Consider the following 26,200-nt stretch of genomic DNA (forward strand, 5'->3'; position numbering starts at 1 on the left):
CCATGTCCTTATTTGTGCAGACATTTCGGTCCAGGTTAGTTGCCTCAACTTAGATTTTCCTGTGCCTTCATTCTGAGCTCCTACGGCAAGTTTTAAGAAAGATGGGTTTTAAACCTTTTGTTTCCTGCCTGACTGAATACCTTGACGTTTTTCTCATGTATATACAGGAACAAACACATGCCACACACACACAAAGTTGATAACTGTTGACCTTTGCTTTATTTCTAGGAACTGGGACTATTTGACTCAGTGTCAGCCACTACTCATATCGTATCAAAGTTCTCCTCAGTAAAAGGTTATTTCTCTTTTCTTCCCCTGTGGTAACCTGTGAGGAAAAAGCCCACTGACAATTACAAAGTGCATCAGTGTGATACCCAGATCTGTGCAGTGCGATACCCATGCTTTGGTTCTATGGCCATCACGGTTGCCTTTTCACGATAATAAATACGACAGCTAGCAAAAATAAATCACCTCGTTTTATGTAAGACATCTCTCTTTGACAGGCCACTATATTTATAACCATTAATCTAGCTCACAGCTATGTCATTCACACTTCAGTTTTACATGAATATGCAAAGAATACAATAATCAACTGAACTGTCAAACCTAAACAATTCAATTTATTACTTATCACAGAATCTGTTGAATATTTTTGCCTCCCAGCTGAGCAAGGGGAATACTGTCAGCTTTTTAAAATACAGTCTAAATGCTTGGCCATAACTACTCATCTGTCAAGTTGACTCCTCATTAAAAAAAAAAAAGGTACGTTTGACTTAAAAAGATATTTTTATTTTCCCTATTATAAGTGCTTCATAGTAGCAAATAAGTTAATTTCAGAACTTAACCACAGGCAGATTGCTTTATAGTTTTGTTTTTTCACCCTTTAGAGAAATGGTAACTTCATCTAACTCTTAACCAAGATACTTAATTTGATTAATTTAGTGCTTTGTAAAATAGTATTTGTGATACTTTGAACAAAAGAATGAATTAAGCTGCTGTTTTGAAAGATTCAATTGTTAAATGAAGCAGAGGCTTTGTCTCTAATTTTAGGGGTGCACTAGCCAATAAGTTTAATTCAAATTGAGCTATGCTGTAAACATACTGGATTTTGAAGACTTGGTTCATAAAAAAAGCTGTAAAATAACTCAATACTTTTTATATTGATGACGTTGAAATGATAACTTGGGTATATATAGTGTTAAATAGAATATATTATCAAAATTCATTTCACCTATTTATTTTTACTTTTTCTAATGGGGCTACTAGAAAATTTAAATTTGCATATGTGGCCTTCATTTGTGGCTCACATTGTATTTCTGTGGACAACACTGTTTTAGAGGGTCCAGGTGGAGTATACAAGGCTTCTGTGGGTATTTAACAGAGCTAATTAAACCCCAAAATCTCTGAAAATCATGATTTAAACATAATTCCAAGTATTAATATCTTCAAACGTGTATTGCATCTATTTTAAAAACATGCATCTGTCAAAACAACTGGACTCCACTATAGCCATAAAAACCTGTTAGCTGTCGAAGTATGAATATCAAAATATGCATCTTCTGAGTTTGCTTCTGATGTGCCTTAGGGATAATGCAGATAATTTCAAGCTTAAAACCAAATGTGTTCATCATTTCCAGATGAGAGCGTTAACATTACAAGGCCCTAGAAGAAAGACATGTTGCAATTCAAGTCCGTATTCTTGACCTTGCCCTGTTACTGTGAAGACTCATGGGTCTGTCCAGTTAGTCTCTCCTCACTGCCTGAAAGCATCCCTTGCTCCAGCGGTCCTTGTCTCACAAATCACTCTCCAGCCAACTTTTCACATTTTCTCTTCACGCTTGAGACTGCTTCATGGGATCCTGATCATTTGGTGTTTCTTCTCCTTTCCTTTTTGAGCAAAGTAAGGACAAATGAGTCAGAAAGAGGAGAGAAGGTAAAGAGGGTGACTAACTCAGGATCACTTCTGTCACTTGTAGTGGCTGAGGGCCAGGCGATACTCCAGTGGCACGCTCCCGGCTGGCCCCATCACACGGGTATGACTTCGGGGGGGCCGCCCTCCGAAGGTGGCAGTGCGTTGGTCCCCGTTTGTTGTAAGGCAGGCACTGCCCCGGCGTCCTTGGCATCCGTGTTCACCGTGCAGGAGCAGTTCTTCTCCAGCCTCTTGGCCGTGTCGGGGCAGTTCTGCACAAAGATCACGCGGTTGTAGGCCTTCAGCCTGCGCCACAGCTGAACGTAGACCTTGCACTGTACATACATGAAGACCAAACCTCCTGTGAAGCCGATGGCCACCACAACCAGTTTTGTCCAAAATGGCCATTCAAGGACACCTTTGAAATAAAAGAGAGAACGTTACCACCAAGTCTTTATTGATGGATTTGGTGATGTTTTTCCTGTGGCTCCTTCAAAGGCTCATGCCAGCCTGTTAATAGTTTATAGATCAGGAATATATTCTTAACAACTAGTAAAAATTATAACCTGATTGCTTAATTGCTTTAAATATTCTCGAGGTACTGCCAAAATGGTACATGAAGAAATTCTCTCCCCTACCACTGTAATGATGTCTCTCATCTCTCTTAGCCATCAAGAACCTACTGTGATCATCAGATACTTCGACATGTATTCCTTACAGCTAAGTCTTTAAGGAAGGATAGTGCACATACTGAGTGAAAGAATCAGACTTCAGAATTCTCTTAAGGTAATGTAATAGGTACATGCGTGGGATTGTACCCGTGGGTCCCCTCCCCACCCTCACTACCTTTAAAATTAAAACAAAAAAAGAGAGAGAGAAAGAAAGAAGCTGCCACATCTCAGAGTGCCCGAGTACAGACATGCATAAGATTTAGGATTTCAGTCACTCGCTTTATCAACCTTATATTTTGTTACTGAGAACCATCTCTTTCTTAGACATCAATCAATATTTTCTCTTAATTTCCATCACCATAACTAGAAATGGACTTTCTTTCACAAGGAGTTTTTAAAACTGTCACGAGCGTTTCCATAACTACAACAGTATTTATGCCACACATAATTATAAATGTTAAATATATGATGGTCCAGAGACCACCTCTTGCCAACATTAGGATGGTACGGAGGATGTGATAGCCGCCTTCATTCATGTGAGAGGCTGTCAAGTAAAAGAGAAGGGTGGGTTGCAAACTACACTTTAGGGAAGTCGGGTTTTACTTACTTATAACAGTGAATAGAGTTATAAGAAACATCCTGTCTATCTTTTGTAAGAGTGACATTTATGAATACGTTATGCTTCTGGAAGCAAAATGGACCCCTGCCCCGTTTGCCTCACGTTGAAGGGCTTGCCTTGCTCCTTAATCCTGTCTAGGCAAGGACAACAGGCCGGACTCACTGAGCTGGGGGTACCAGCAGCTTACAACTGGGGGTGGTTGTGTGCCCCCGGGCCACTGAGCGGTGTCTGGAGATGTTGATCCTTATACCTGGTGTTGGGCGGGTGCTACTGACTTAGTAAGTGCTCTGATGCTGCTTTGCCAGCATCCCGCAACATGTAGGACACCAAGGAGTTAACCTAGTCCAAAATGCCCATAGTGCTGAGGTTGAGAAACCCTGTTGTAGAAGATGATCACGTTTCTTTATTTAGAAATTTGCAGGGAAGACTCAGTATACAAATAAGACATCTTGGAGTTCTCCAAATTTAGAAGGATTTTTGCTCTCAGCTGTTCAACTGAGCAGTAGTGTCTCCTTGTTTAGAAGGATGTTAACCACAGACAAGCTGAAGTGCATTTTGTCTCCCATTTTTAGGGAAATCCCCATGGATTACATCTCATTTTCCCCTCTGATTCCTAAATGACGCTACCGTCAGTGCCCTGGAAGTGCCTGGAGATTCTCTCCTTCCAAGCCTCTGCCCATGATATTTCTTCTCTCAGAATTTTGCTTCTCTATTTCTGAATGTCTACCTGTCCCACAAAACCTGACTCAGAAATAATTTCCAGCTGGGAAAAAACGTTCTCACTCTTCCATATTCATGTTATTTTTTACACTTGTGGCATGAGTCGCTCTCTGACATAAGTTATTTGTTCTCTGCTGTGCCATAGTCTTGACAGTGCAGGATCTACGTCTGGTTGGTCTTTGTTTTCCACCCTGCCTTGCTCAGTGGACATTTTAAGGATGAATGAAAGCTTTTAAGTTCTAACTTTGATACATGTCTTTCTCTGTCTGACTTACTTCACTCAGTATGACAACCTCTAGGTCCATCCATGTTGCTGCAAATGGCATTATTTAATTCTTTTTAACGGCTGATATTCTATTGTATATATGTACCACATCTTCTTTATCCATTCCTCTGTCGACGGACACTTAGGTGGCTTCCATGTCCTGGCTATTGTAAACAGTGCTGCTATGAACATTGGGGTGTATGTGTCTTTTCGAATTATGGTTTTCTCTGGATATATGCCCAGGCATGGGGTTGCTGGATCATACGGTAGTTCTATATTTAGTTTTTTCAGGATCCTCCATACTGTTCTCCATAATGGCTGTAACAATTTACATTCCCACCAACAGTGCAAGAGGGTTCCCTTTTCTCCACACCCTTGCCAGCATTTGTGGTTTGTAGACTTTTTGAGGATGGCCATTCTGACTGGTGTGAGGTGATACCTCAGTGTAGTTTTCATTGCATTTCTCAACTAATAAGTGGTGTTGGGCATCTTTTCACATGTTTGTTGGCAATCTGTATGTCTTCTGCGGAGAAATTTCTATTTAGGTCTCCTGCCAGTTTTGGATTGGGTTGTATGTTTTTTTGATACTGAGCTGAATGAGCTGCTTGTAAATTTTGAAGATTAATCTTTTGTCAGTTGCTTCATTTGCAAAAGTTTTCTCCATTCTGAGGGCTGTCTTTTCATCTTATTTACAGTTTCCTTTACTGTGCAAAAGCTTTTCAGTTTGATTAGGTCTCATTTTGTTTATTTTTGTTTCATTTCCATTTGTATAGCAGGTGGGTCAAAAAGGATCTTGCTGTGATTTATGTCATAGAGTGTTCAGCCTAGGTTTTCCTCTGAGAGTTTTATACTGTCTGGCCTTATATTTAGGTCTTTAATCCATTTTGAGTTTATTTTTGTGAATGGAGTTAGGGAGTGTTCTAATTTCATTCTTTCACATGTAGCTGTCCAGTTTTCCCAGCACCACTTATTGGAGGCTGTATTTTCTCCATTGTATATTCTTGACTCCCTTATCAAAGATAAGGTGACCATATGTGCCTGGGTTTATCTCTGGGCTTTCTATCCTGTTCCATAGACCTACATTTCTTTTTTTGAGCCAGTACCATACTGTCTTGATTACTGTAGCTTTGTAGTATAGTCTGAAGTCCAGGAGACTGATTCCTCCAGCTCCATTTTTCTTTCTCAAGATTGCTTTGGCTATTCAGGGCCTTTTCTTTCCATAAAAATTGTGAACTTTTTTGTTCTACTTCTGTGAAAAATGTCATTGGTAGGTTGGTAGGGATTGCATTGAATCTGTAGATTGCTTTGGATAGTAGAGTCATTTTCACAATGTTGATTCTTCCAATCCAAGGACATGGTATATCTGCTTGCATTGTCTTTGATTTCTTTCATCAGTGTCTTGTAGTTTTCTGCATATAGGTTTTATTTCTCCTTACGTAGGTTTATTCCTAGGTATTTTATTCTTTTTGTTGCAATGGTAAATGGGAGCGATTCCTTAATTTCTCTTTCAGACTTTTCATCATTAGTGTATAGGAATACAAGATTTCTGTGCATTAATTTTGTATCCTGCTACTTTACCAAATTCATTGATTAGCTCTATTAGTTTTCTGGTAGCATCTTTAGGATTCTCTATGTCTAGTATCATGTCATCTGCAAACAGTGACAGCTTTACTTCTTCTTTTCTGATTTGGACTCCTTTTATTTCTTTCTCTTCTCTGATTGCTATGGCTAAAACTTCCAAAACTATGTTGAATAATAGTGGGGAGAGTGGGCAACCTTGTCTTGGTCTTGATCTTAGTGGAAATGGTTTCAGTTTTTCACCATTGTGAACGATGTTGGCAGTGGGTTTGTCATATATGGCCTTTATTATGTTGAGGAAAGTTCCCTCTGTGCCTGCTTTCTGGAGGGTTTTTTTTTTTTAATCATAAAACTGTGTTGCATTTTGTCAAAAGCCTTTTCTGCACCTATTGAAATGATCATATGGTTTTTCACCTTCATTTGTTAATATGGTGTATCACATTGATTGACTTGCATATATCAAAGAATCCTTGCATTCCTGGGATAAACCCCACTTGATCATCGTGTGTGATCCTTTTCATGTGCTGCTGGATTCTGTTTGCTAGTATTTTATTGAGGAGTTTTGCATCTATGTTCATCAGTGATACTGGTCAGTAGTTTTCTTTCTTTGTGACATCTTTATCTGCTTTTGGTATCAGGGTGATGGTTATCTCGTAGAATGAGTTTGGGAGTGTTCTTCTCTCTGCTAAATTTTGGAAGAGTGAGAAATATAGGTGTTAGCTCTTCTCTAAATGTTTGATAGAATTTGCCTGTGAAGCTATCGGGTCCTGGGCTTTTGTTTGTTGGAAGATTTTTAATCACAGTCTCAAGTGCTTGTGACTAGTCTGTTTATATTTTCTGTTTCTTCCTGGTTCAGTCTCTGAATGTTGTGCTTTTCTAAGAATTTGTCCATTTCTTCCAGGGTGTCCATTTTACTGCCATATAGTTGCTTGTAGTAATCTCTCATGATCCTTTGTATTTCTGCAGTGTCAGTTGCTACTTCTCCTTTTTCATTTCTAATTCTATTGATTTGAGTATTCTCCCTTTTTTTCTTGACGAATCTGGCTAATGGTTTACCAATTTTGTTTATCTTCTCAAAGAACCACCTTTTAGTTTTACTGATCTTTGCTATTATTTCCTTCGTTTCTTTTTCATTTATTTCTGATGTGATCTTTATGATTTCTTTCCTTCTGCTAACTTTGGGGCTTTTCTTTTTTTTTTTTTTTTTTTTTTTTTGTGGTATGCGGGCCTCACTGTTGTGGCCTCTCCCTTGCGGAGCACAGGCTCCGGACGCGCAGGCTCAGCGGCCATGGCTCACGGGCCCAGCCGCTCCGCGGCATGTGGGATCTTCCCAGACCGGGGCACGAACCCGTGTCCCCTGCATCGGCAGGCGGATTCTCAACCACTGCGCCACCAGGGAAGCCCTTGGGGCTTTTCTGTTCTTCTTTTTCTAATTGCTATAGGTGTAAGTTTAGGTTGTTTATTTGAGATTTTTCATGTTTCTTGAGATATGATTGTATTGCTATAAACTTCCCTCTTAGAACTGCTTTTCCTGCATCCCATAGGTTTTGGGTCATTTTATTTCCATTGTCATTTCTTTCTCGGTAATTTTTCATTTCTTCTTTGATTTCTTCAGTGATCTCTTGGTTATTAAGTAGTGTATTGTTTAGCCTCCATGTGTTTGTAATTTCTACAGCTCTTTTCCTGTAAGTGATATCTAGTCTCAGAGCATTGTGGTCGGAAAAGATACTTGATACAATGTCAATTCTCTTAAATTTAACAATGCTTGATTTGTGACCCAAGATACGATCTATCCTGGAGAATGTTCCATGAGTGCTTGAGAATAAAGTTTATTCTGTTGTTTTTGGATAGAATGTCCTATAATTATCAATTAAGTCCATCTTGTTTAATGTATCATTTAAAGCTTGTGTTTCCTTATTTATTTTCATTTTGGATTATGTCTATTGGTGAAAGTGGGGTGTTAAATTTCCCCACTATGATTGTGTGTTACTGTTGATTTCCCCTTTGATGGCTGTTGGCATTTGCCTTATATATTGAGGTGCTCCTATGTTGGGTGCATAAATATTTACAATTGTTATATCTTCTTCTTGGATTGATTCCTTGATCATTATGTAGTGTCCTTCTTTGTCTCTTGTAATAGTCTTTATTTTAAAGTCTATTTTGTCTGATACGAGAATTGCTACTCAGGCTTTCTTTGGATTTCCACTTGCATGGAATATCTTTTTCCAACCCCTCGCTTTCAGTCTGTATTTGTCCCTAGGTCTGAAGTGGGGTCTCCTGTAGACAGCATATATAGGGGTCTTGTTTTTGTATACATTCAGCCAGTGTGTGTCTTTTGGTTGGAGTATTTAATCTATTTACATTCAATGTAATTATCGATATGTATGTTCCAATTACCATTTTCTTAATTGTTTTGGGTTTGTTATTGTAGGTCTTTTCCTTCTTTTGTGTTTCCTGCCTAGAGAAATTCCTTTAGCATTTGTTGTAAAGCTGGTTTGGTGGTGCTGACTTCTCTTAGCTTTTGCTTCTTTGTAAAGGTTTTAATATATCCGTCGAATCTGAATGAGATCCTTGCTAGGTAGCGTAATCTTGGTTGTAGGTTTTCCCCTTTCATCACTTTAAATATGTCCCGCCATTCCCTTCTCGCTTGCAGAGTGTCTGCTGAAAGATCAGCTGTTAACCTTATGTGGATTCCCTTGTATATTATTTGTTGGTTTTCCCTTGCTACTTCTAATATTTTTTCTTTGTATTTAATTTTTGATAGTTTGATTAATATGTGTCTTGGCATGTTTCTCCTTGGATTTGTCCTGTATGGGACTCTCTGTACTTCCTGGACTTGATTAACTATTTCCTTTACCATATTAGAGAAGTTTTCAACTATACTCTCTTCAAATATTTTCTCAGTCCCTTTCTTTTTCTCTTCTTCTTCTGAGACTCTTATAATTCGAATGTTGGTGTGTTTAATGTTGTCCCAGCGGTCTCTAAGACTGTCCTCAATTCTTTTCATTCTTATTGATTCTGTCTGCAGTAGTTATTTCCACTATTTTATATTCCAGGTCCCTTATCTGTTTTTCTGCCTCAGTTATTCTGCTATTGATTCCTTCTAGAGAATTTTAAATTTCATTTATTGTGTTGTTCATCATTGTTTATTTGCTCCTTAGTTCTTCTAGGTTCTTGTTAAACGTTTCTTGTATTCTGTCCATTGTATTTCCCTGATTTTGGCTCATCTTTACTATATCATTACTCCGAATTCTTTTTCAGGTAGACTGCCTATTTCTTCTTCATTTGTTAGGTCTGTTGGGTTTTTGCCTTGCTCCTTCATTTGCTGTGTGTTTCTCTGTCTTCTCGTTTTGCTTAACTTACTGTGTGTGGGGTCTCCTTTTTGCAGGCTGCAGGTTCATAGTTCCCGTTGTTTCTGTTGTCTGCCCCCAGTGGCTAAGGCTGGTTCAGTAGGTTCTGTAGGTTTCCTGGTGGAGCAGATTGGTGCCTGTGTTCTGGTGGTTGAGGCTGCATCTTGTCTTCCTGGTGGGCAGGACTGCATCCAGTGGTGTGTTTGGGGGTGTCTGTGGCCTTATTATGATTTTAGGCAGCCTCTCTGATAATGGGTGGGGTTGTGTTCCTGTCTTGCTAGTTGTTTGGCATGGGGTGTCCAGCACTGTAGCTTGCTGGTCGTTGAGTGGAGCTGGGTCTTAACATTGAGATGGAGGTCTCTGGGAGAGCTTTCACTGTTTGATATTATGTGGAGCTGGGAGGTCTCTGGCGGACCAATGTCCTGAACTCAGCTCTCCCACCTCAGAGGCACAGGTCTGACACCTGCTGGAGCACCAAGACCCTGTCAGCCACGTGGTTCAGAAGAAAAGAGAAAGGAGAGAGAGAGGAGAGAGAAAGAAAGAAAGAGGAAAGAAGGAAGATTAAAAACTATACTAAAAAGAAAAATGAAACAAAAAAGGAGAGACAGAGCCCTAGCACACATGGATAGCAAAGCTATATAGACAAACTCACAGCAGGAAGTATACACATACACACTCACAAAAACAGAAAAAGGAAAAAATATATATATTTATCTTTGCTCCCAAAGTCCACCTCCTCAATTTGGGATGATTTGTTGTCTATTCAGGTATTCCACAGATGCAGGTACATCACGTTTATGGTGGAGAGTTAATCTGCTGCTCCTGAGGCCGCTGGGAGAGATTTCCCTTTCTCTTCTTTGTTCGCACAGCTCTCGGGGTTCAGCTTTGGACTTGGCCCCGCCTCTGCATGTAGGTCTCCTGACGGTGTCTGAGCGTCTGCTCTTCGCTCAGACAGGATGGGGTTAAAGGAGCCGCTGATTCGGGGGCTCTGCTCACTCAGGCCGGGGGGAGGGAGGGGCACAGATGCGGGGCAAGCCTGCAGCGTCAGAGGCGGCGTGACGTTGCACCAGCCTGAGGCGCCGTGCGTTGTCCCGGGGAAGCTGTCCCTGGACCATGGGACCCTGACGGTGGCGGGCTGCACAGGCTCCCGGGAGGGGAGGTGTGGAGAGTGACCTGTGCTCGCACACAGGCTCCTTGGTGGCGGCAGCAGCGGCCTCAGCGTCTCATGCCCGTCTCTGGGGTCCGCGCTGATAGCCGCGGCTCGCGCCCGTCTCTGGAACTCCTTTAGGCGGTGCTCTGAATCCCCTCTCCTCGCGCACCAGGAAACAATGGTCTCTTGCCTCTTCGTCAGCTCCAGACTTCTCCCGGACTCCCTCCTGGCCAGCCGTGGCGCACTAGCCCCTTCAGGCTGTGTTCATGCCGTCAACCCCAGTCCTCTCCCTGCTTCCGACTGGAGCCCGAGCCTCAGCTCCTGGCCCCGCCCGCCCTGGCAGGTGAGCAGACAAGCCTCTTGGGCTGGTGAGTGCCGGTCAGCACCGATCCTCTGTGTGGGAATCTCTCCACTTTGCCCTCCACACCCCTGTGGCTGCGCTCTCCTCCGCGGCTCCGAAGCTCCCCCCCTCCTCCACCCACAGTCTCCGCCTGCGAAGGGGCTCCTAGTGTGTGGAAACCTTTCCTCCTTCACGGCTCCCTCCCACTGGTGCAGGTACCGTCCCTATTCTTTTGTCTCTGTTTATTCCTTTTTCTTTTGCCCTACCCAGGTACGTGGGGAGTCTCTTGACTTTTGGGAGGTCTGAGGTCTTCTGCCAACGTTCAGTAGGTGTTCTATAGGAGTTGTTCCACGTGTAGATGTATTTCTGATGTATCTGTGGGGAGGAAGGTGATCTCTGCGTCTTACTTTTCAGCCATCTTGAAGGTCTCTCTCTCCTTAACTAGTTTTAATGGTAGTTTTTACAGTGAGTAAACATGAATGATATATGTGCAGTTTGTATAAACACTTTCTTGTTTAAAAAATAATTTAGTATGTGTTTTTTAAAATTAATCAATTTATTTATTTTTGTCTGAGTTGGGTCTTCGTTGCTGCGCACGGGCTTTCTCTAGTTGTTTCGAGCAGGGGCTACTCTTCGTTGTGGTGCACGGGCTTCTCATTGTGGTGGCTACTCTTCAGAGCACGGGATCTAGGAGCACGAGCTTCAGTAGTTGTGGCTCGTGGCCTCTGGAGCGCAGGCTCAGCTCAGTAGTTCTGGCGCATGGGCTTAGTTGTTCCGTGGCATGTGGGATCTTCCCAGACCAGGGCTCGAACTCATGTCCCCTGCATTGGCATATGGATTCTCATCCACTGCACCACCAGGGAAGCCCTAAACACCTTGTTTCCATTTATCTGATGCAAGGGCAAGTTCATGGTGTTTTTGAAAAATGAATCATAGAAAGTTTGGAGAATGTTCAGTCCAATTTAGTCAACAAATGAGAAAAGTGAGCTTCAGAGTGATAATTATTTTATTCAAGATAACTAGCACGTGACCAAGGCAGAACGAGACCCTGTCCTTCTGATCACTTGCCCAAGTCGGGGTTTACCACTTTGGCGTTGTTAACAATAAGAGCACGTGTAGTTACATTAAAAAGGAATGTTTAAGCAACAGTGCTGAAAAGGAGACTATAATATGGATGGATGGCAGGGAGGTGATTTTTAAGCCATTCTCAGGCAGATGTTAACAGCCAGCAGGCACGGCCTGGATGTGCTCAGAGGCTCACAGGGGAGTGAGACAAAATCAATTTCTTATTCTAGTCTCTCGCTTCTATGCATTTAAACGGTCCTGCGGCAGCCTTAACATCTATAGTCCCTTTAAGAGACAGCGTGGGGCTTTGCTGGTGGCACAGTGGTTAAGAATCCACCTGACAATGCTGGGGACACGCATTCGAGCCCTGGTCCAGGAAGATCCCACATGCCGTGGGAGCAACTAAGCCCGTGCGCCACAACTACTGAGCCTGCGCTCTAGAGCCCACGAGCCACAACTACTGAGCCTGCACTCTAGAGCCCACGAGCCACAACTACTGAGCCATGCACCTCAATGAGAAGCCCGCACACCGCAACGAAGAGTAGCCCCTGCTCACCACAACTAGAGAAAGTCCGTGCGCAGCAACGAAGACCCAACGCAGCCAAAAATAACTAAACAAATAAATAAATTTACTTAAAAAAATAGACAGCATGAACTTCTGTTTCGTTTTCTTGGTCTGTTTTTTTTTTTTTTTTTCCGGTACACAGGCCTCTCACTGTTGTGGCCTCTCCCGTTGCGGAGCAAAGGGACGTGCAGGCTCAGCGGCCATGGCTCACGGGCCCAGCCGCTCTGCGGCATGCGAGATCCTCCCGGACCCGGGCACGAACCCGCGTCCCCTGCATCGGCAGGCGGACTCTCAACCACTGCGCCACGAGGGAAGCCCTTCTTGGTCTGTATTTTTGTGATTTGTTTTCAGCACACAGATAGTACCCTGGAGCATTCCTCTAGAATATGTGAAGATAAGACAGGAGGAGTAATTGTTCTCCCAAATTAGAGTTGGTAACATGGATAATTTAGGGAGTTAAAGTTTCAAGTACCATGTATTTATTTTTGTTTTTGTTTTCATCACGGGGAATAGAAAGAGAGGGATCTGGGGCACGATGTTTATTTAATCTAAAAGGACAGCCACTTAAAAACATACCATGGACTTTTTCCTGGCAGTGTTATTACAGCTCAGAAGATGCTGTTTTATATTCAACCTCTACTCTGGTTAAAGAAGGCAATTTGTTCCTCCTCAAAAGGTTTTCAAGATGGATTTAAAATATTTTGACTTTTAAATTATGCAGTTTTCTCCAAAACTTTAAAAGCCAATTCAGGATCAGCTCCCCCGTTCCAACGCCAAAGGAAGATTAAAATAATAACTCACACAGATGCCCACACTACCCAAAAACGTGCACTTTGGGAAGTTAGGTGTTAAATACAATTTGAACATAAGTGCAGAGAGTCTTCTACTAAAAGACTTTTCCAAAAGTCACTGTGGTCCCATTTGAAATTACCCAAGTCAGGGGCTGTCCCTCTGGTCAGTGGCTCTGTAGGAATAACCACGGGGGCTGCTCCGTGATAAAGGCCTTGCTTCCCATTTCCGAAGCTCTGAACACCAAAGGTAAAAGCTATCTCATTTTCACTTGCTTTTAAGAAACTGAAAATAGGGACTTTCCTGGCGGTCCAGTGGTTAAGAATCCATCTTCCAGTGCATGGGAGGCGGGTTTGATCCCTGGTCGGGGACCTAAGATCCCACATGCCGCGGGGTAACTAAGCCCCTGCGGCGCAACTACTGAGCCCACGCGCTCTGGAGCTCGTGTGCCACAACTAGAGAGAAGCCTGCGTGCCGCAATGAAGAGCCCGCACGCTGCAACGAAAGACCTCGCGTGCTGCAACCAAGACCCGACGCAGCCAAAAACAAATAAATAAACATTTTTTTAAAACCTGAGAATAACTTTTACAAGTACATGGTAGAAAGCTGACCCTATATACTGTCTGTGTATATATGTGTTTATAGATAGCTATAGCTGTAGATATTAAGAAGCTAACCGTTGATTATCATTCAACCTTTTCTGTTGGGAAATACGACTGAGGACTCTGAGGGACAGTCCGTCGGAGCCTGTGGTCCGAAATCCCGCATCTGCCCAGAACTGAGAAAGGGAAAAAAATCTGTTGAAGAAGAATTCCCAAAGAAAGAAAAAAAGTGGAAAAAATGTGTGTATGAGGCATTCACTGTCACCGTTCCGCCTCCATTGACTGGGCCCCTCGCCAGGTCCCAGCGCACAGTGGGCGGGACAGACGCGGCCCCGCCTGCTTGGAGCTCAGTCTGCTGGTGAGGGGAGACACACAACTAAGCAAGTGGTTGTAACAAGGTGTGAAGTCTCCTGGTAGGGCAGAGCAGCTCAGCCTGACTGCACAACAGAAGCACGTGAGGGGTAGTTAAACCTAAACCTTTGGGGGTAAAACTCACGCTTTGTAGTGGCATAGACTCTGCACAGGGGATGCGGCGGGCAGTCAAGGTAGCGGGGCTACAGGAGCAGCTGTTCTCAACACGTAGAGGGTGTCAGCTACCCACACGTTGCCGGGCTCCACCCGCAGAATCTCGGATTCATAGGTCTGGGGTGGGGAGAGGCCAAGAGACTGCATTTCTGACCACCCGTTGAGAGCTGCTGAGGTCGTAACAATTATTCTAGCTCGGGGAGCTGAACTGAGTTTCCAAGAGGGAGTGATGTCTGAGGTAAACTGTGAAGGCTGAGTGGGGCCCAGGGAGGCGTGGGATGACCCGTGAGCGTGTGAGTGTCTGGGGTGGACGCGAGAGGCTGGGAGGACAGGTGTCCTGGAGACGGGAAAGCGGAGGAGGGTGTGGAAGCAGATCTAGGAGCCGAACGAGTGTTCGGCATCGTCGGCTTCAGCCAGGCCGTGGGGTCAGCGTAGCCCCGTCCCAGAGCCCAGGGTGTATTTTAAGAGACGTGAATAAACAGGGATAGAACGTGGTCAGATCTGTGTCTTGTAAGTTTGCTGCGAGCCCATTTCTGGATGTGGGTTGAAGGTGGGTGGAACTGGAGAAAGTCTAGCCAAGGAGCCGCTTTCCCGTGAAAGAGACGACCGTTTGCACGCGGGCGGCGGGAGAGTGGAGCGGGACAGAAGTGGGCAGACAGGTCCCTGAGCTGCGGGGCTCAGGCTGCACCGATAGGGCTTGGTGAGCGACGGAAGGTGGAGGTTGGGGGTGGCGAGGAGTGAAGCCTGGGGTGCATTTGGCCACTGGGGGTGAGCGATGCCGTTCCCACAGGGGTCAGAGCGGGAAGCGGTGGTAGCTTCGGAGTTTGGACACACCGTGTCTGCGTGCCTGGGAGACCATTTGAAAACGGAGAGGTCTGGGAGGCAGGCAGATGTGTGGTTGGAGATCGTGTGTGTGTGTGGGGGGGGTTACCAGCATAGAAGTCACCGCTGAAGACATAGTGACACCGGGGGGGGGGGGGGCTAGAGAGGGAGATAAATGGAAAGAGTCACGGGTCACGGGTCTCAGGGCTGAGGTGGCGACAGCCGTGTCCACTGTGGGGTCAGCGACTGCGCTTCACTCACCTGTGTCAGGAGTGGGATTGAGCACATGGGCTGAGAGGGAGGTTCTGAGCTGCCTGCCTGTGGGTGGCGTGAGACTGCATCCTCCTCTTCTGTCTGGGACAGGTGCCATCATCTTGTTTCCCTCCCCTGTAGCCGGGCGACAGCAGCCAGGCCCAGGCAGGGGGGCCACCGAGAGGGCGAGGCTGCGCTGGAACGCATCCAGCCCGGCGTCAGCTCTGCTCTGGATTGTGAGGAAACGCTGCAGCCCTAAGGTCGTAGGCTGGGTGTAGTGAGGTGGGGAGGGCGATGGGGTGCCTCTCTGTCTTCACGATCCACACGACCAGTTGCAGTGTGGGTTGCCACTTTCTGTGACCTGGCTTGAGCCAGTTCCCGTAGCCGTAGGCGATACGGGCTTAAAATAAATAAATAAAAAGCCCCTACCCTGGAGGAACTTGGATAGCAGGGATGTGATGGACATTTTAAAATCCAGCATCTCAGGAACAACGCATAGTGTAGTGGTAAACAACGTAGTTTGGTATAAACTGTATATACATGAGTTAGTATTGACACAAAAATACCCGCCACTGCCTCGAGAACCCCTGCGACACACGTGCTCCAGCTACATAAAACATATCCGGGAGGGTCTGGGGTCCCGGTCCTTTTGAGCCCAGAAGCAGCACGAGAAGGGAGAAGGGGGGGCCCCGGGGGGCCCTCCCCCCTGCTTTTGTGAATCCCAACAAAGAGACACAGAAGAAAGAAACCTCTCCTTTAAAAAATTCTTTTCCTCCTCCTTTCTTTCCCTCACTGCCTCTCATCTTGTCCTTTCTTTCACTTTCTTCTTTTCTCGAGGGAGACGCAAACTTAGTGTTATCATCTGAACACCTTCTCCTTCCAAATTCACGGCTGGTTTTCTATATAATATAAATATTTCCCCCCCGGGGGGAGGCGAGGGGAATATTCCTCACTGTTTCACCTGCTATGATTTAGGCTACAGGCGAGAAGCCAGCAGAACCTGCTGGGAAACGGAACTGGGTACGGAGGTGAAGATGAGCCACTTTCGCTCCTGTTTCGAAGGACCTGTCCATTGAACACGGTAGCACATGCCTCGGTGGTTTTAAGACATCTCTCTTTGCAGACTAGATACCATCCTTCGCTATCAAACTTAGCATGGCAAATATTTCAAACTGCAGTGTTAATGTACTCTATCAAACTATAGCGTGCTAATTAATAAGCTGTAGCACATCTCTACTAACTGCCATCTTACTTGTGTGTTACAAGAAGCCGTGATTGGGGCGAATTACATACAATGAAAGACCTTCTATTGTTAGCGCTGTTTGCCTTTTCCCATCAGGCAGAACCTGATTCTTACCAGCTCCTCGAAAAGCCTAAAGTGGTGCGCGGCCTCTGTATCTCTGTCCCCCACTAAGGTTTACTTGATACATCGTTATTTCTCCGCGTGGGAGCCCTGCATGCTCAGGGCTTTATGGCCCGAGTGGCCATCAATAACATAACTGGCGCTCACTCCGTCGCCGGTACTGGGTGTTGCTCGCGCACCCGACGTGCCCTGGGAAACGTCCTCCCTGCCTGTCTCGGGTGTCGCCCCAGCACCCAGGAGGGAAAGAGGATGGACACGCGCTCTTACCATTATCGTTGCCTTGCTTGATTTCCTCCGCTGTGCGATCAATCAGCACGTACAAAGACCAGACCACGCAGGTGATGGCGATGACGTGGAAGGTGACGGAGCAGAATATCTTCCTCCTCTCGCTCCTGGTCATCTGCAGTTTCTCCCACTGCAATTACACATGAATCACACGCAGCTGAGTCCCCAGCCCATAAATGTTGCTCCCCACGTATGCCCCAGGCGTAAATCATGGATCAAGGGAAAGCACTGAAGAGCTGTCGTTTTCGATGACACTAGAATATTCACGTACGTCTTTGTGTTTGAAACGATCTGAAATCATAACCCGTGGAGTTAAAACAACTTAAGCATATATTAAAATGAAAAAAAAAATTCCTATTCTCCAAATGAATTAAATTAGGTCCTTCCTGGTTTGCGACCCTGTAGTTCCCTTGTCTGTAACACGAAGGGGCCGGTTTTAATATTGTACAGTTTTCAGAAATCATTCCACGCAGGTGTCTGCATATTCTCTGCGGTCCTAGGTTATAAGCAGTAATACATAGTCTCTTCTTGGATTAATACATAGCCTGATACAGTGTTGCAGTCTTGAATGTGTCAATTTAACAAGTATTTGAATGGCTGAATGAGATCTGTGAGAGAAAGTCAACATCTGTTCACAACTCTTCTCCTAGAAGACACATTTCATCCTCCCGGCAATGGGAGAAAGTCAGCGGCAACCCCTTTCAGAGCAGCCTTGCTTTTCTACTGCCACCTACTGTCACAATCACTGTCCCCAAGTCACACTCCTCAGAAAGTTGAGGGCTGCCCCCTCAGCCTTCGAGAGGGGGAGGGCCACAGTGTTTACAGCGAGAAATCAAGGGTTACACGAGGGAACATCTCCATTATTTACTTTGAAGTGACAGGCTCTCAAATGAAACGTTTGCTACCAAACAAAATTGTAATGCCTTGACGGCGGCACTATCGCTTGATTACTGTGCTAGGATTTGCTCTTTATTTTTCTTTGCATATTTCTATAGGAAAATCGAACCACTATGATCTTTTTAGATCATGGAGTATTTCAGTAATCCATGATTCTTTACATTCTCTTAAAAATTGAAGTCTAGTTGATTAACAATATTGTGTTAGTTTCAGGTGCACAGCAAAGTGATTCTGTTTTATATATATGTAAATGTGTACATATATTCTTTTTCAGAGTCTTTTCCACTATAGATTATTACAAGATATTATAGCTCCCTGTGCTATATAGTAGTTCCTTGTTGTTTATCTGTTCTCTATATAGTAGTGTGTATCTGTTAATCCCAAACTCTTAATTTATCCATTCTCCCACCCTATCCCCTTTGGTGACCAAAAGGTTGTTTTCTATTTCTGTGTGTCTATTTCTGTTTTGTAAATAGGTCCATTTGTATCTTTTTTTAGATTCCACATATAAGTGATATCACATTTTATTTGTCTCTGTCTGACTGACTTCACTTAGTATGATAATCTTTAAGTCCATCCATGTTGCTGCAAACAGCATTATTTCACTCTTTTTTATGGCTGAGTAGTATTCCAGTGTGTGTGTGTGTGTGTGTGTGTGAGAGAGAGATATATATATATAGCACATCTTCTTCACCCACTCCTCTGTCGACGGACATTTAGGTTGCTTCCATATCTCGGCTAGTAGTGCGAACAGTGCTGCTATGATTCGTCACATTCTTTACCTGTTACGCTCTTGCTGAAGCAGAAGCCTTAGAGCTTCAGAAGACACGCTCCTTTCCCATCCCACCCCGCCATCATGCTCCATGAAGCCCTGGCCCTGCCACCAGCTCTGAGACATGGGTGAAGCCGTCGGTCTTTCCGGGCCCAGTTGCCTCATCTTCCTCGGAGTCAGGGGTGTGCCAGAGAGCTGTGGTGGAGAGCATGTACTTCTCTGCTCTTCCTGCACTAACCGACTCAGCCCCTGGGGGTTGACACTGTGCCAGCTGAAGCTGCTCTCCCCCCTTCCTGGCAGAGGTGACAAGGCCTGTTTCCTGCCGGTGAGATGTGAGCGGCTATTTCCTGAGATGCTGAGTTTTGGTCTTCCTGACACAGGAATTGCCCCTTCCTCCTTCATTTTCTCTTCTTTGCTATTAATTAGGAATTCCTAATTAATGGTGTAAAAGTCCTAACAGTCACCTTGCAACCTTGAGGAAAAGTCTTGAGACTCGGAGAGACCTCAGCCGATCGGCCACAGCTCACTTCCAGCCACCAGTCACATGCGCGGGGAGGACAGCCCTGTCTGACCGAGCCATGATTTCTCAGGACTCCGTTCCCGGCCGTCCAGTGCCGTTCCTGATAGGATCAAATAGAAACCTAACTTCCCTTCCGGGCTGAATGGGAAGGTCCTGTCATTTCATTTGTAAGAGAGCACAGTGCTTAAAGTCTGATCATGACCCTCTAGAAAGCTGCTTAAACATTTTAGAGAAATACATGTTTTATTTACAAACACTATCTGTTCCTCTCTTACTGGCCGGTTTAGTCATCACAGAGTTTTCCTTACAGAGCCTGTTAAGAGTCAACTAACCATTCGTACCTCATCTTGGACTTTCTTTTCCAACAAATTATATTTTATATATTATTCTAAGTAAATAATGGAAAAATCTTAGTACTGAAGCTATGGGGAAACCAGATGCTTCAATCTAAAATCTATCTTCAGTTAATCATATTGAATTGAGAAGATTTCAGGATGTGCATCTTAGCTTTTATCAAAACTTCACATCATAGATGGGAAAGATTGATTTTTAAATTTTCATTTTGTCATTGATTTATTATGATGCTAATCTGAATAATTTGTGTGATTATAGAACAGAACATTATTGTTTGGCAATAGCATTTTGTGATTTTATAACTATTTCTTGGATCACGTCAGTATCCAGTATAATTAGATAGAAAGTGCAAGATGGGGGCTTCCCTGGTGGCGCAGTGGTTGGGAGTCTGCCTGCCAATGCAGGGGACGCGGGTTCGTGCCCCGGTCCGGGAAGATCCCACGTGCAGCGGGGCGGCTGGGCCCGTGAGCCGTGGCCGCTGAGCCTGCGCGTCCGGAGCCTGTGCTCCGCAACGGGAGAGGCCACGGCAGTGAGAGGCCCGCGTACCGAAAAAAGAAAAAGAAAAAAGTGTAGGATGGTGCAGAAGGGCATTTTTACATGTTCAAATTTCCTACACGTTCCAAGCAGATGGCGATACCTCCATACTAAAATATTCATACCAAATCAACCCTCACTTGTAAGTCTGGCTTTGGGAAAAACGCTTAAAAAGTGAATCTGATTCAACTAAGGAGCATTTTGATGAAGTGGCGAAACACATTCTTCAAAAGTAATGAGCCTCAAATAGAAAAAATATCAGCGGGGCCGACAGGGATGAAGCAAACTCCTTTTAGTTCCAGACAGTAGAAGCTCTGGAGCTGTCACTTCCTAATCTCAGCAGCGTTTTAAGAAGTGGAGCGTAAAAGGACCTGCAAACGTTGCTACTTTCCCTTATAAATCCTCGCAGGGGCCGCTCAGTAATTCACCGGGCAGCACACGAGTAAACGCGGTTCCACAGCGCCCTCCGCCGGACGATCATATCACTGCACACGGTACCCGGCACCAGGCATCCACGGAAACAAACGTATCAACTGCATAAAACGTTCGTCCCCATTTCTGTACTTTCAGGTTTGTATACAAAGTTTGAATACGTTTTGCAAGCCCCACAGTGAGAAGTGGATCGAGAAGGCAAAGACAGACATCTTATTTTAACAAAGTTGTCACGAAAGGGCAAATACTAACTTATGATTTGGGATGCTAAAATTCAACACCATCCGTTCGCAAAAGATTTTGTGATCGCACAGCGCTCCTCTGCACAAAGGCACATAGAACCGGGCTTCCCTGCCCAGTTTTATAAAGTAATGTGTGCTTATGCCCACGGACTACGTGTCCGTTGTGAAGACCCCCCCCCCCGCTACCTGTGGAGCATTAAGGGGAGCCTCCTGGGTGCTCAGTTTTGAGCGGACTCGTCTCTGCAGGGGGTCTCAGAGGAGCTGGTGGAAGTGACCAGAGGCAGCAGGGCGGGAGGGGAGGCGGCACAGTCGCTCGAGCGCCTGGGCCTCTTTCCTCGCCGGCCCTCGCCCTCCTCGGCCTGCTCCGTCCCTTCACCTGCAACACCAGCTTCACAGTCTCAGCGCCCGGGGGCCTCTCTTCCCTTTCCTGGATCCCTGGGTCTCTGGCACCTGTTTTCCCGCCCTTCGCCTTTGATCCCTTATCCAGGCCCCTCAACGATAGAGAGAATTGAACAGAACTCCGCCGTTCAGCTTAGAGATATACAATTAGATTGTTCTGAAAAGACTTCCAAATTGGAGCCAGAATTGACGCAGATACTGTTTCTGTGACATTCTCCATGTGCGCTAGCGAGATGAAACTGTGCAAGTTTTCTCATTTAAAGTACTTGTATTTGCCTCCCGTCCTAAAATATAAATTCAAAAGCACTGCCTAATGAGAATGCTTTTTTAATGTATTTTTTGTTGACGTATAGTTGAATTACAACATCGTGTTAATTACTGTGGCACAGCAAAGGGGCTCAGTTCTACATCTATACATACGCGTTCTTTTTTTAATATTCTTTTCTATTGTGGTTTATCACAGAATATCGACTATGGTTCTCTGTGCTCTACAGTGGGACCTTGTTGTTTATCTACGGGGCAGAGGTTCTTAAAGAGCTTCCCTCGGAGCAATCGGCATCTACACGGGACTTGCCAGTGTGACATTAATGAAAGGAGGCGGCCATCCGGCTGTCGCGGCTCGGTGCCCGGGCGCCCACACGAACAAACCAAAATCCAAGCCTGCAGACGGCTCACAGCGGACGCCAGCCAGAAGGCGTACACGGTGCGAGCTGGTCCCTCGACACAGTTACAAACAACCGTCGCCGGGTTTTCTCGCTGAGAGTCAGACCCTCAAATGTGACGCCCATAAATGCTCTGCGGGCCTCTACCGCCACCCCCGTCACAGGGCTCTGTTCCCTTTCGGTGCACCAGTAATTACTACTTAGCATCGTTCACGCATGGCCCCACGTGAGGGGGTATTATACAGTTCTGATTGAATGCGGCTCCTCTATTTCCCCTGGTAACAGGACAAGAGGAAGCGGCCTCACGCTGCAGCAGGGCCTGGGACCCACATCCAAAGAACTCGCAAGCGGGGGCAGCGGGCGTGGGCGGGCCGTGTGCAGGGAACCTGTGACGTCTCCTGCTGACACGTAACCACGGGATTGGCAGCTCTGACTGCAGGACATTTGGAGCCCACGTTGATCTGGAGTCGGGGGAGGGAGTCACTGACATGCAGGGCAGGAAAGATAGCACTGCAAGCAAGTGGCGGTCTTACTGAAAAGTGGTTTACAAATTGTCCCACAAAGAAGAGGAATACTTGGTCTGGAACATGGGATCAATGGCTTCATTTGCTACCACCCTTGGCACCCAGAACCACTGAGTAATGGGCGTTACCTGGACATGGAGGCAATAATAATAATACAGATTCTTCAGCCCTGGGAGTCCTTAGAAGTGGAAGTCGTTTTCAGCCTTGGCTGTCTAACAGAAGCCTCTGGGCAGGGGAGGTCCCAGCACACATACCAGACCTCACTGACTCCATCACCGAGAGCACAGCTGGTCCGTGCCCCAAGCACGTCTGCCAAAAATGCGGGCTCTGCCACGACGTGCTGTGTGCCCTGGGCTGGGTTACTTTAATCCTCTGTCCTTCCATTTCCTTACCTGTAACATGGTGATAAGAATAGTATCTACAGCAGCCACTGTGGAGAAAAGTATGAAGTTTCCTCAAAAAAGTAAAAATAGGGTTGCCGTATGATCCAGCAATCCCACTCCTGGGAATATAGCTGGAGAGAATGCTAATTCGAAAAGACACACGCACCCCAGTGTTCACTGCAGCACTATTTATAAGAGCCGAGCCACGGAAGCAACCTAAGTGTCCACCGACAGACGAATGGACAAAGAAGATGTGGTCCATATATACGATGGAATCAGCCATAAAAAAGAATGAAATGATGCCATTTGCAGCAACACGGATGGACCTAGAGATGATCATACTAAGTGAAGTGAGCCAGACAGAGAGAGACACATATCAAATGATATATGATTATATGCAGAATCTAAAAAGTGATACAAATGAACTTACTTATAAGACAGAAACTGACTCACAGTCATAGAAAACAGAATTATGGTTTTGCCATATTTTACCTGTGAAACCGACAAACAACAAGGTCCTACTGTACAGCACAGGGAAAAATATTCAATACCCTGTAAGAAACCATCACGGAAAAGAACGTGAAAAGGGATACGTATGTACATGTATAACTGAATCACTGTGCTGTACACCAGAAACCAGCACAACATTGTAAATCGACTCTACTACACTCCAATTAAGAAAAGAATCGTACGTACAGCACAGGGTCAAGTTTAAGTGAGTTAGTGCACACAGCGAGAAGGGTATCAGGCACCTGGAAAGAATTCAACACACGGTCATCATAACTTGGACCTCGCAGCACCACAGCACCTCAGCCAGTTAGGCTCTGGCTGCTTTTACCTTCATGTTGATACCACCATCACTGGAGGATGAGGAAGGAATGGATTGGGATTTGGTCATTTTGCAGAATTAAGGCAGTCACAGCGCCCCACCCCCATCTGCTTTCCAAGTACAAATAGCTTTTTCTGAATATTGACTCTCACAGCAGAGAAATACAGTTTGTGTTTGTTAACTGTTTATACAAAGAAGGGCAAGTGGGTGAATTACTATGCATATCCTAGGTGGACTCTTGCTGAAAGACCACACAACGATACACTCTTTACCGTCAGGACTGGAGACTGTATCACAGGTTGCAATGTTATGTCCCAGGAACTTCACATCCAAATGTTATGTTAAAGCCACCTAAAGAAATACTGTTTTCGGTGACAGTGTCCACAGAAGGTTAAAGGGACTCAAAACATTCCACATAAACTGCAGCAGTGATGCGGGCGTGTGGTTTTAACTGTGTCTTCCGCGAGTAACATAACCCAGAGGCAGCCTGGTGGGAACCATGCCCCGGGGCTGCTGTTCTGTCTTCCCGATCGTAAAACCCAGGCAGCTACCTGAGAACGGATAAGTAAAGAAATGGCTCTTTTTCCTCAAAGGTAATTCTCTTGGATTTCTATCCGTAATGACTCTTACTGTTTGCTTTTCAAAAACATGGTTTGAGGCCAGCTGACACAACAGGGCTTTACCCAGAGATCTCCCATCGTTTTACAGGATTCACAGTGGTACCTGGACCGGTTCCATTGAGTAGAAAGGAAGGGGGTGTTATGGTCAGGCCAATTCCACTTGTAACAAAAATCCGAGCATTACTGAAGTATCATTTTAAAACCTGAGGAAAACGTGCACCTATTGAAAACAATAGCGGTAAAAATATACTGATATGCTCGCCCCATTCATCTGCAATGGGATAATGAGCTAGTAGGCATTGGAACCGGCCCAGTGCTGGTGCAGAGAGGTGTCAGCTACCTGATAAGAAACTGTCCCAATGCAAAGACACCAGTAGGATCGGAGGCCAAGAGAACAGAAGATACCTGGGAGACAGGGGGCCCGAGGCGGTGGGAGGGGAGAGGAGCACAGCCGAGGGACATTCAGGTGGAAAAGGCTGGAAGCCCTCCGCTCCGAGAGGCCCTGGGGTGAAGGGACGGGATGCGACTCCGGGGCCTGGCACCGTGGATTAGAGCCTGGGCCGGGGAACCCCAGCTGTCGGACTCGGGCCCGGGAAACTACCTCCTAAGCCCTCGTTGCCTGGTTCGCACAACTTGGATGTGAAACTATCCCTTGGAAAGGGTCGTGCTTAGAATTATATGAGGATAATATCCATACACAGTTAGCACTTCGTAAGCCGTCAAGTAAATCAGGGGCCTTTAGCTGGTTGATGAAACAAAGTTTCATGCAGTTCACAGATGTTTAAGTAGGCCCACCGTGGGCGTGATCAAATTATAATCATTCTTGGATTCCTGGAAATGTAACAGACTCAGTTTGCTTTAAGTCTCCACCAGTCTTTGGTTTACACCTGCCCAGCCACTCCTCTGTGTCACCCGCTTGGTGCCTGTGGGCAGCTGAATTTGTGACTCTGCAAGGGGTGGCGTCAGTAAGCAGAGTTCTTCAGTGCGATGGAAGACACAGTGTGCTGAACACATCCGGAGCTTTCTGGATCTTGAAAAGAGCTGTCGATCGCAGAAGCCAACACGAGAGGTGTCCGAAGGGCCGGTAGGTTCTAAGGAGGTGCCCAGAAGGGAGCAGTCAGGAAGATCCAAGTTATCGTATTGATGTGCTGGAAGGGGTGTGTTAGGGAACTGGTGTGTGAGAGAGAATAGTAATCGCATACGTATAAATGGCCTAAACATACTGCGGCCAGTAAAGCCAAGGTTTCCCCAATATTTTAATAAAACAGATTAGCTATATTCAGCCAACTTGATCAGGATTAAATTTTTCTCTCTATAATATGTATGTATATCACACACTAAATGTATATCTAAATATATATGAATCTCATGTTCCTTGAAGCAATTTTTCTTATGAGCCTTTTCCTGGTTTCCCATTGTTTCAAGGAGTTCACGAGAGATGGAATTTCCTAAAAGTTTTGAGCAAGGCATTTGTAATACAGAAAAAGTTTGCTGGGTGAAATCATCCACTAGAGGGTGCAAAAATATCACAGATGAAGGGATTGTAGCGGAAAATAAAGAAACGGACACGGGCTTATTTTATAGGTCTCTCTAGAGGGGAGATATACAATGTGTCTCTGGGGAAACATGTGCATTGGAATTGCTGTGGTAAAAGTTAAAAGGTGATTTCCTAGGCTCTGTCCAGACCCATATCTGGGGGTAGAACCTAGGTATCTGCATTCTTAATAAGCACTCCACGTGATTTTTATGTGTGCTGAAGTCTGAGACTAACTTCCCTGAGGGGAAAAGAAACCCAGAGAAACATTTTAAAGAGGAGCTGTAATTTCTACTACTTTTTCACAAGAGTGAAAATATTCCACCCACCCCATATCTGGGTTGACTAAGATGTTGTCATGTGACAACACAAACCCCTGAAAGAATTAATAGACGCATTTAAACAAAGCTCCGTTAAAAATATTTAACCAACCCTGCTTGTCCGTTTTCCCTCAAAGGTTATGGTGCAAATATCACATGGCACGTTCTGGAAACACTGTGACTCTGCTACTGCCTCAGGCATGCTGGACCAGTGGAGAAGTCTAGGGAGCTGAGTCCAGGGGAGACTTGATTATAGGCGGAGACTTCAGAAAGAAAACAGGAAGACAGTTGGGCTACGTCCCATCAGA

The 26,200-nt window shown here is 45.2% G+C and overlaps 1 protein-coding gene across 4 annotated transcripts in view; it reads right to left on the bottom strand.

The window, feature by feature from the left end:
* Positions 1–200: 200 nt before the first annotated feature.
* Positions 201–26,200, bottom strand: part of MARCHF1 (membrane associated ring-CH-type finger 1) — an 820,299-nt gene continuing 794,299 nt past the window's right edge. For all 4 annotated transcript variants that reach the window (XM_067035463.1, XM_067035461.1, XM_067035462.1 and 1 more), the window contains exons 7-8: positions 16,853–17,000; positions 201–2,327 (exon numbers count right to left, since the gene is read on the bottom strand). In XM_067035463.1, coding sequence (XP_066891564.1) covers positions 2,026–2,327; positions 16,853–17,000 — 450 coding nt within the window. In that variant the 3' untranslated portion in view covers positions 201–2,025. The remainder of the gene's footprint in view (positions 2,328–16,852; positions 17,001–26,200) is intronic.

This window comes from Kogia breviceps, chromosome 6, assembly GCF_026419965.1.
Source record: "Kogia breviceps isolate mKogBre1 chromosome 6, mKogBre1 haplotype 1, whole genome shotgun sequence".
NCBI lineage: Eukaryota > Metazoa > Chordata > Mammalia > Artiodactyla > Physeteridae > Kogia > Kogia breviceps.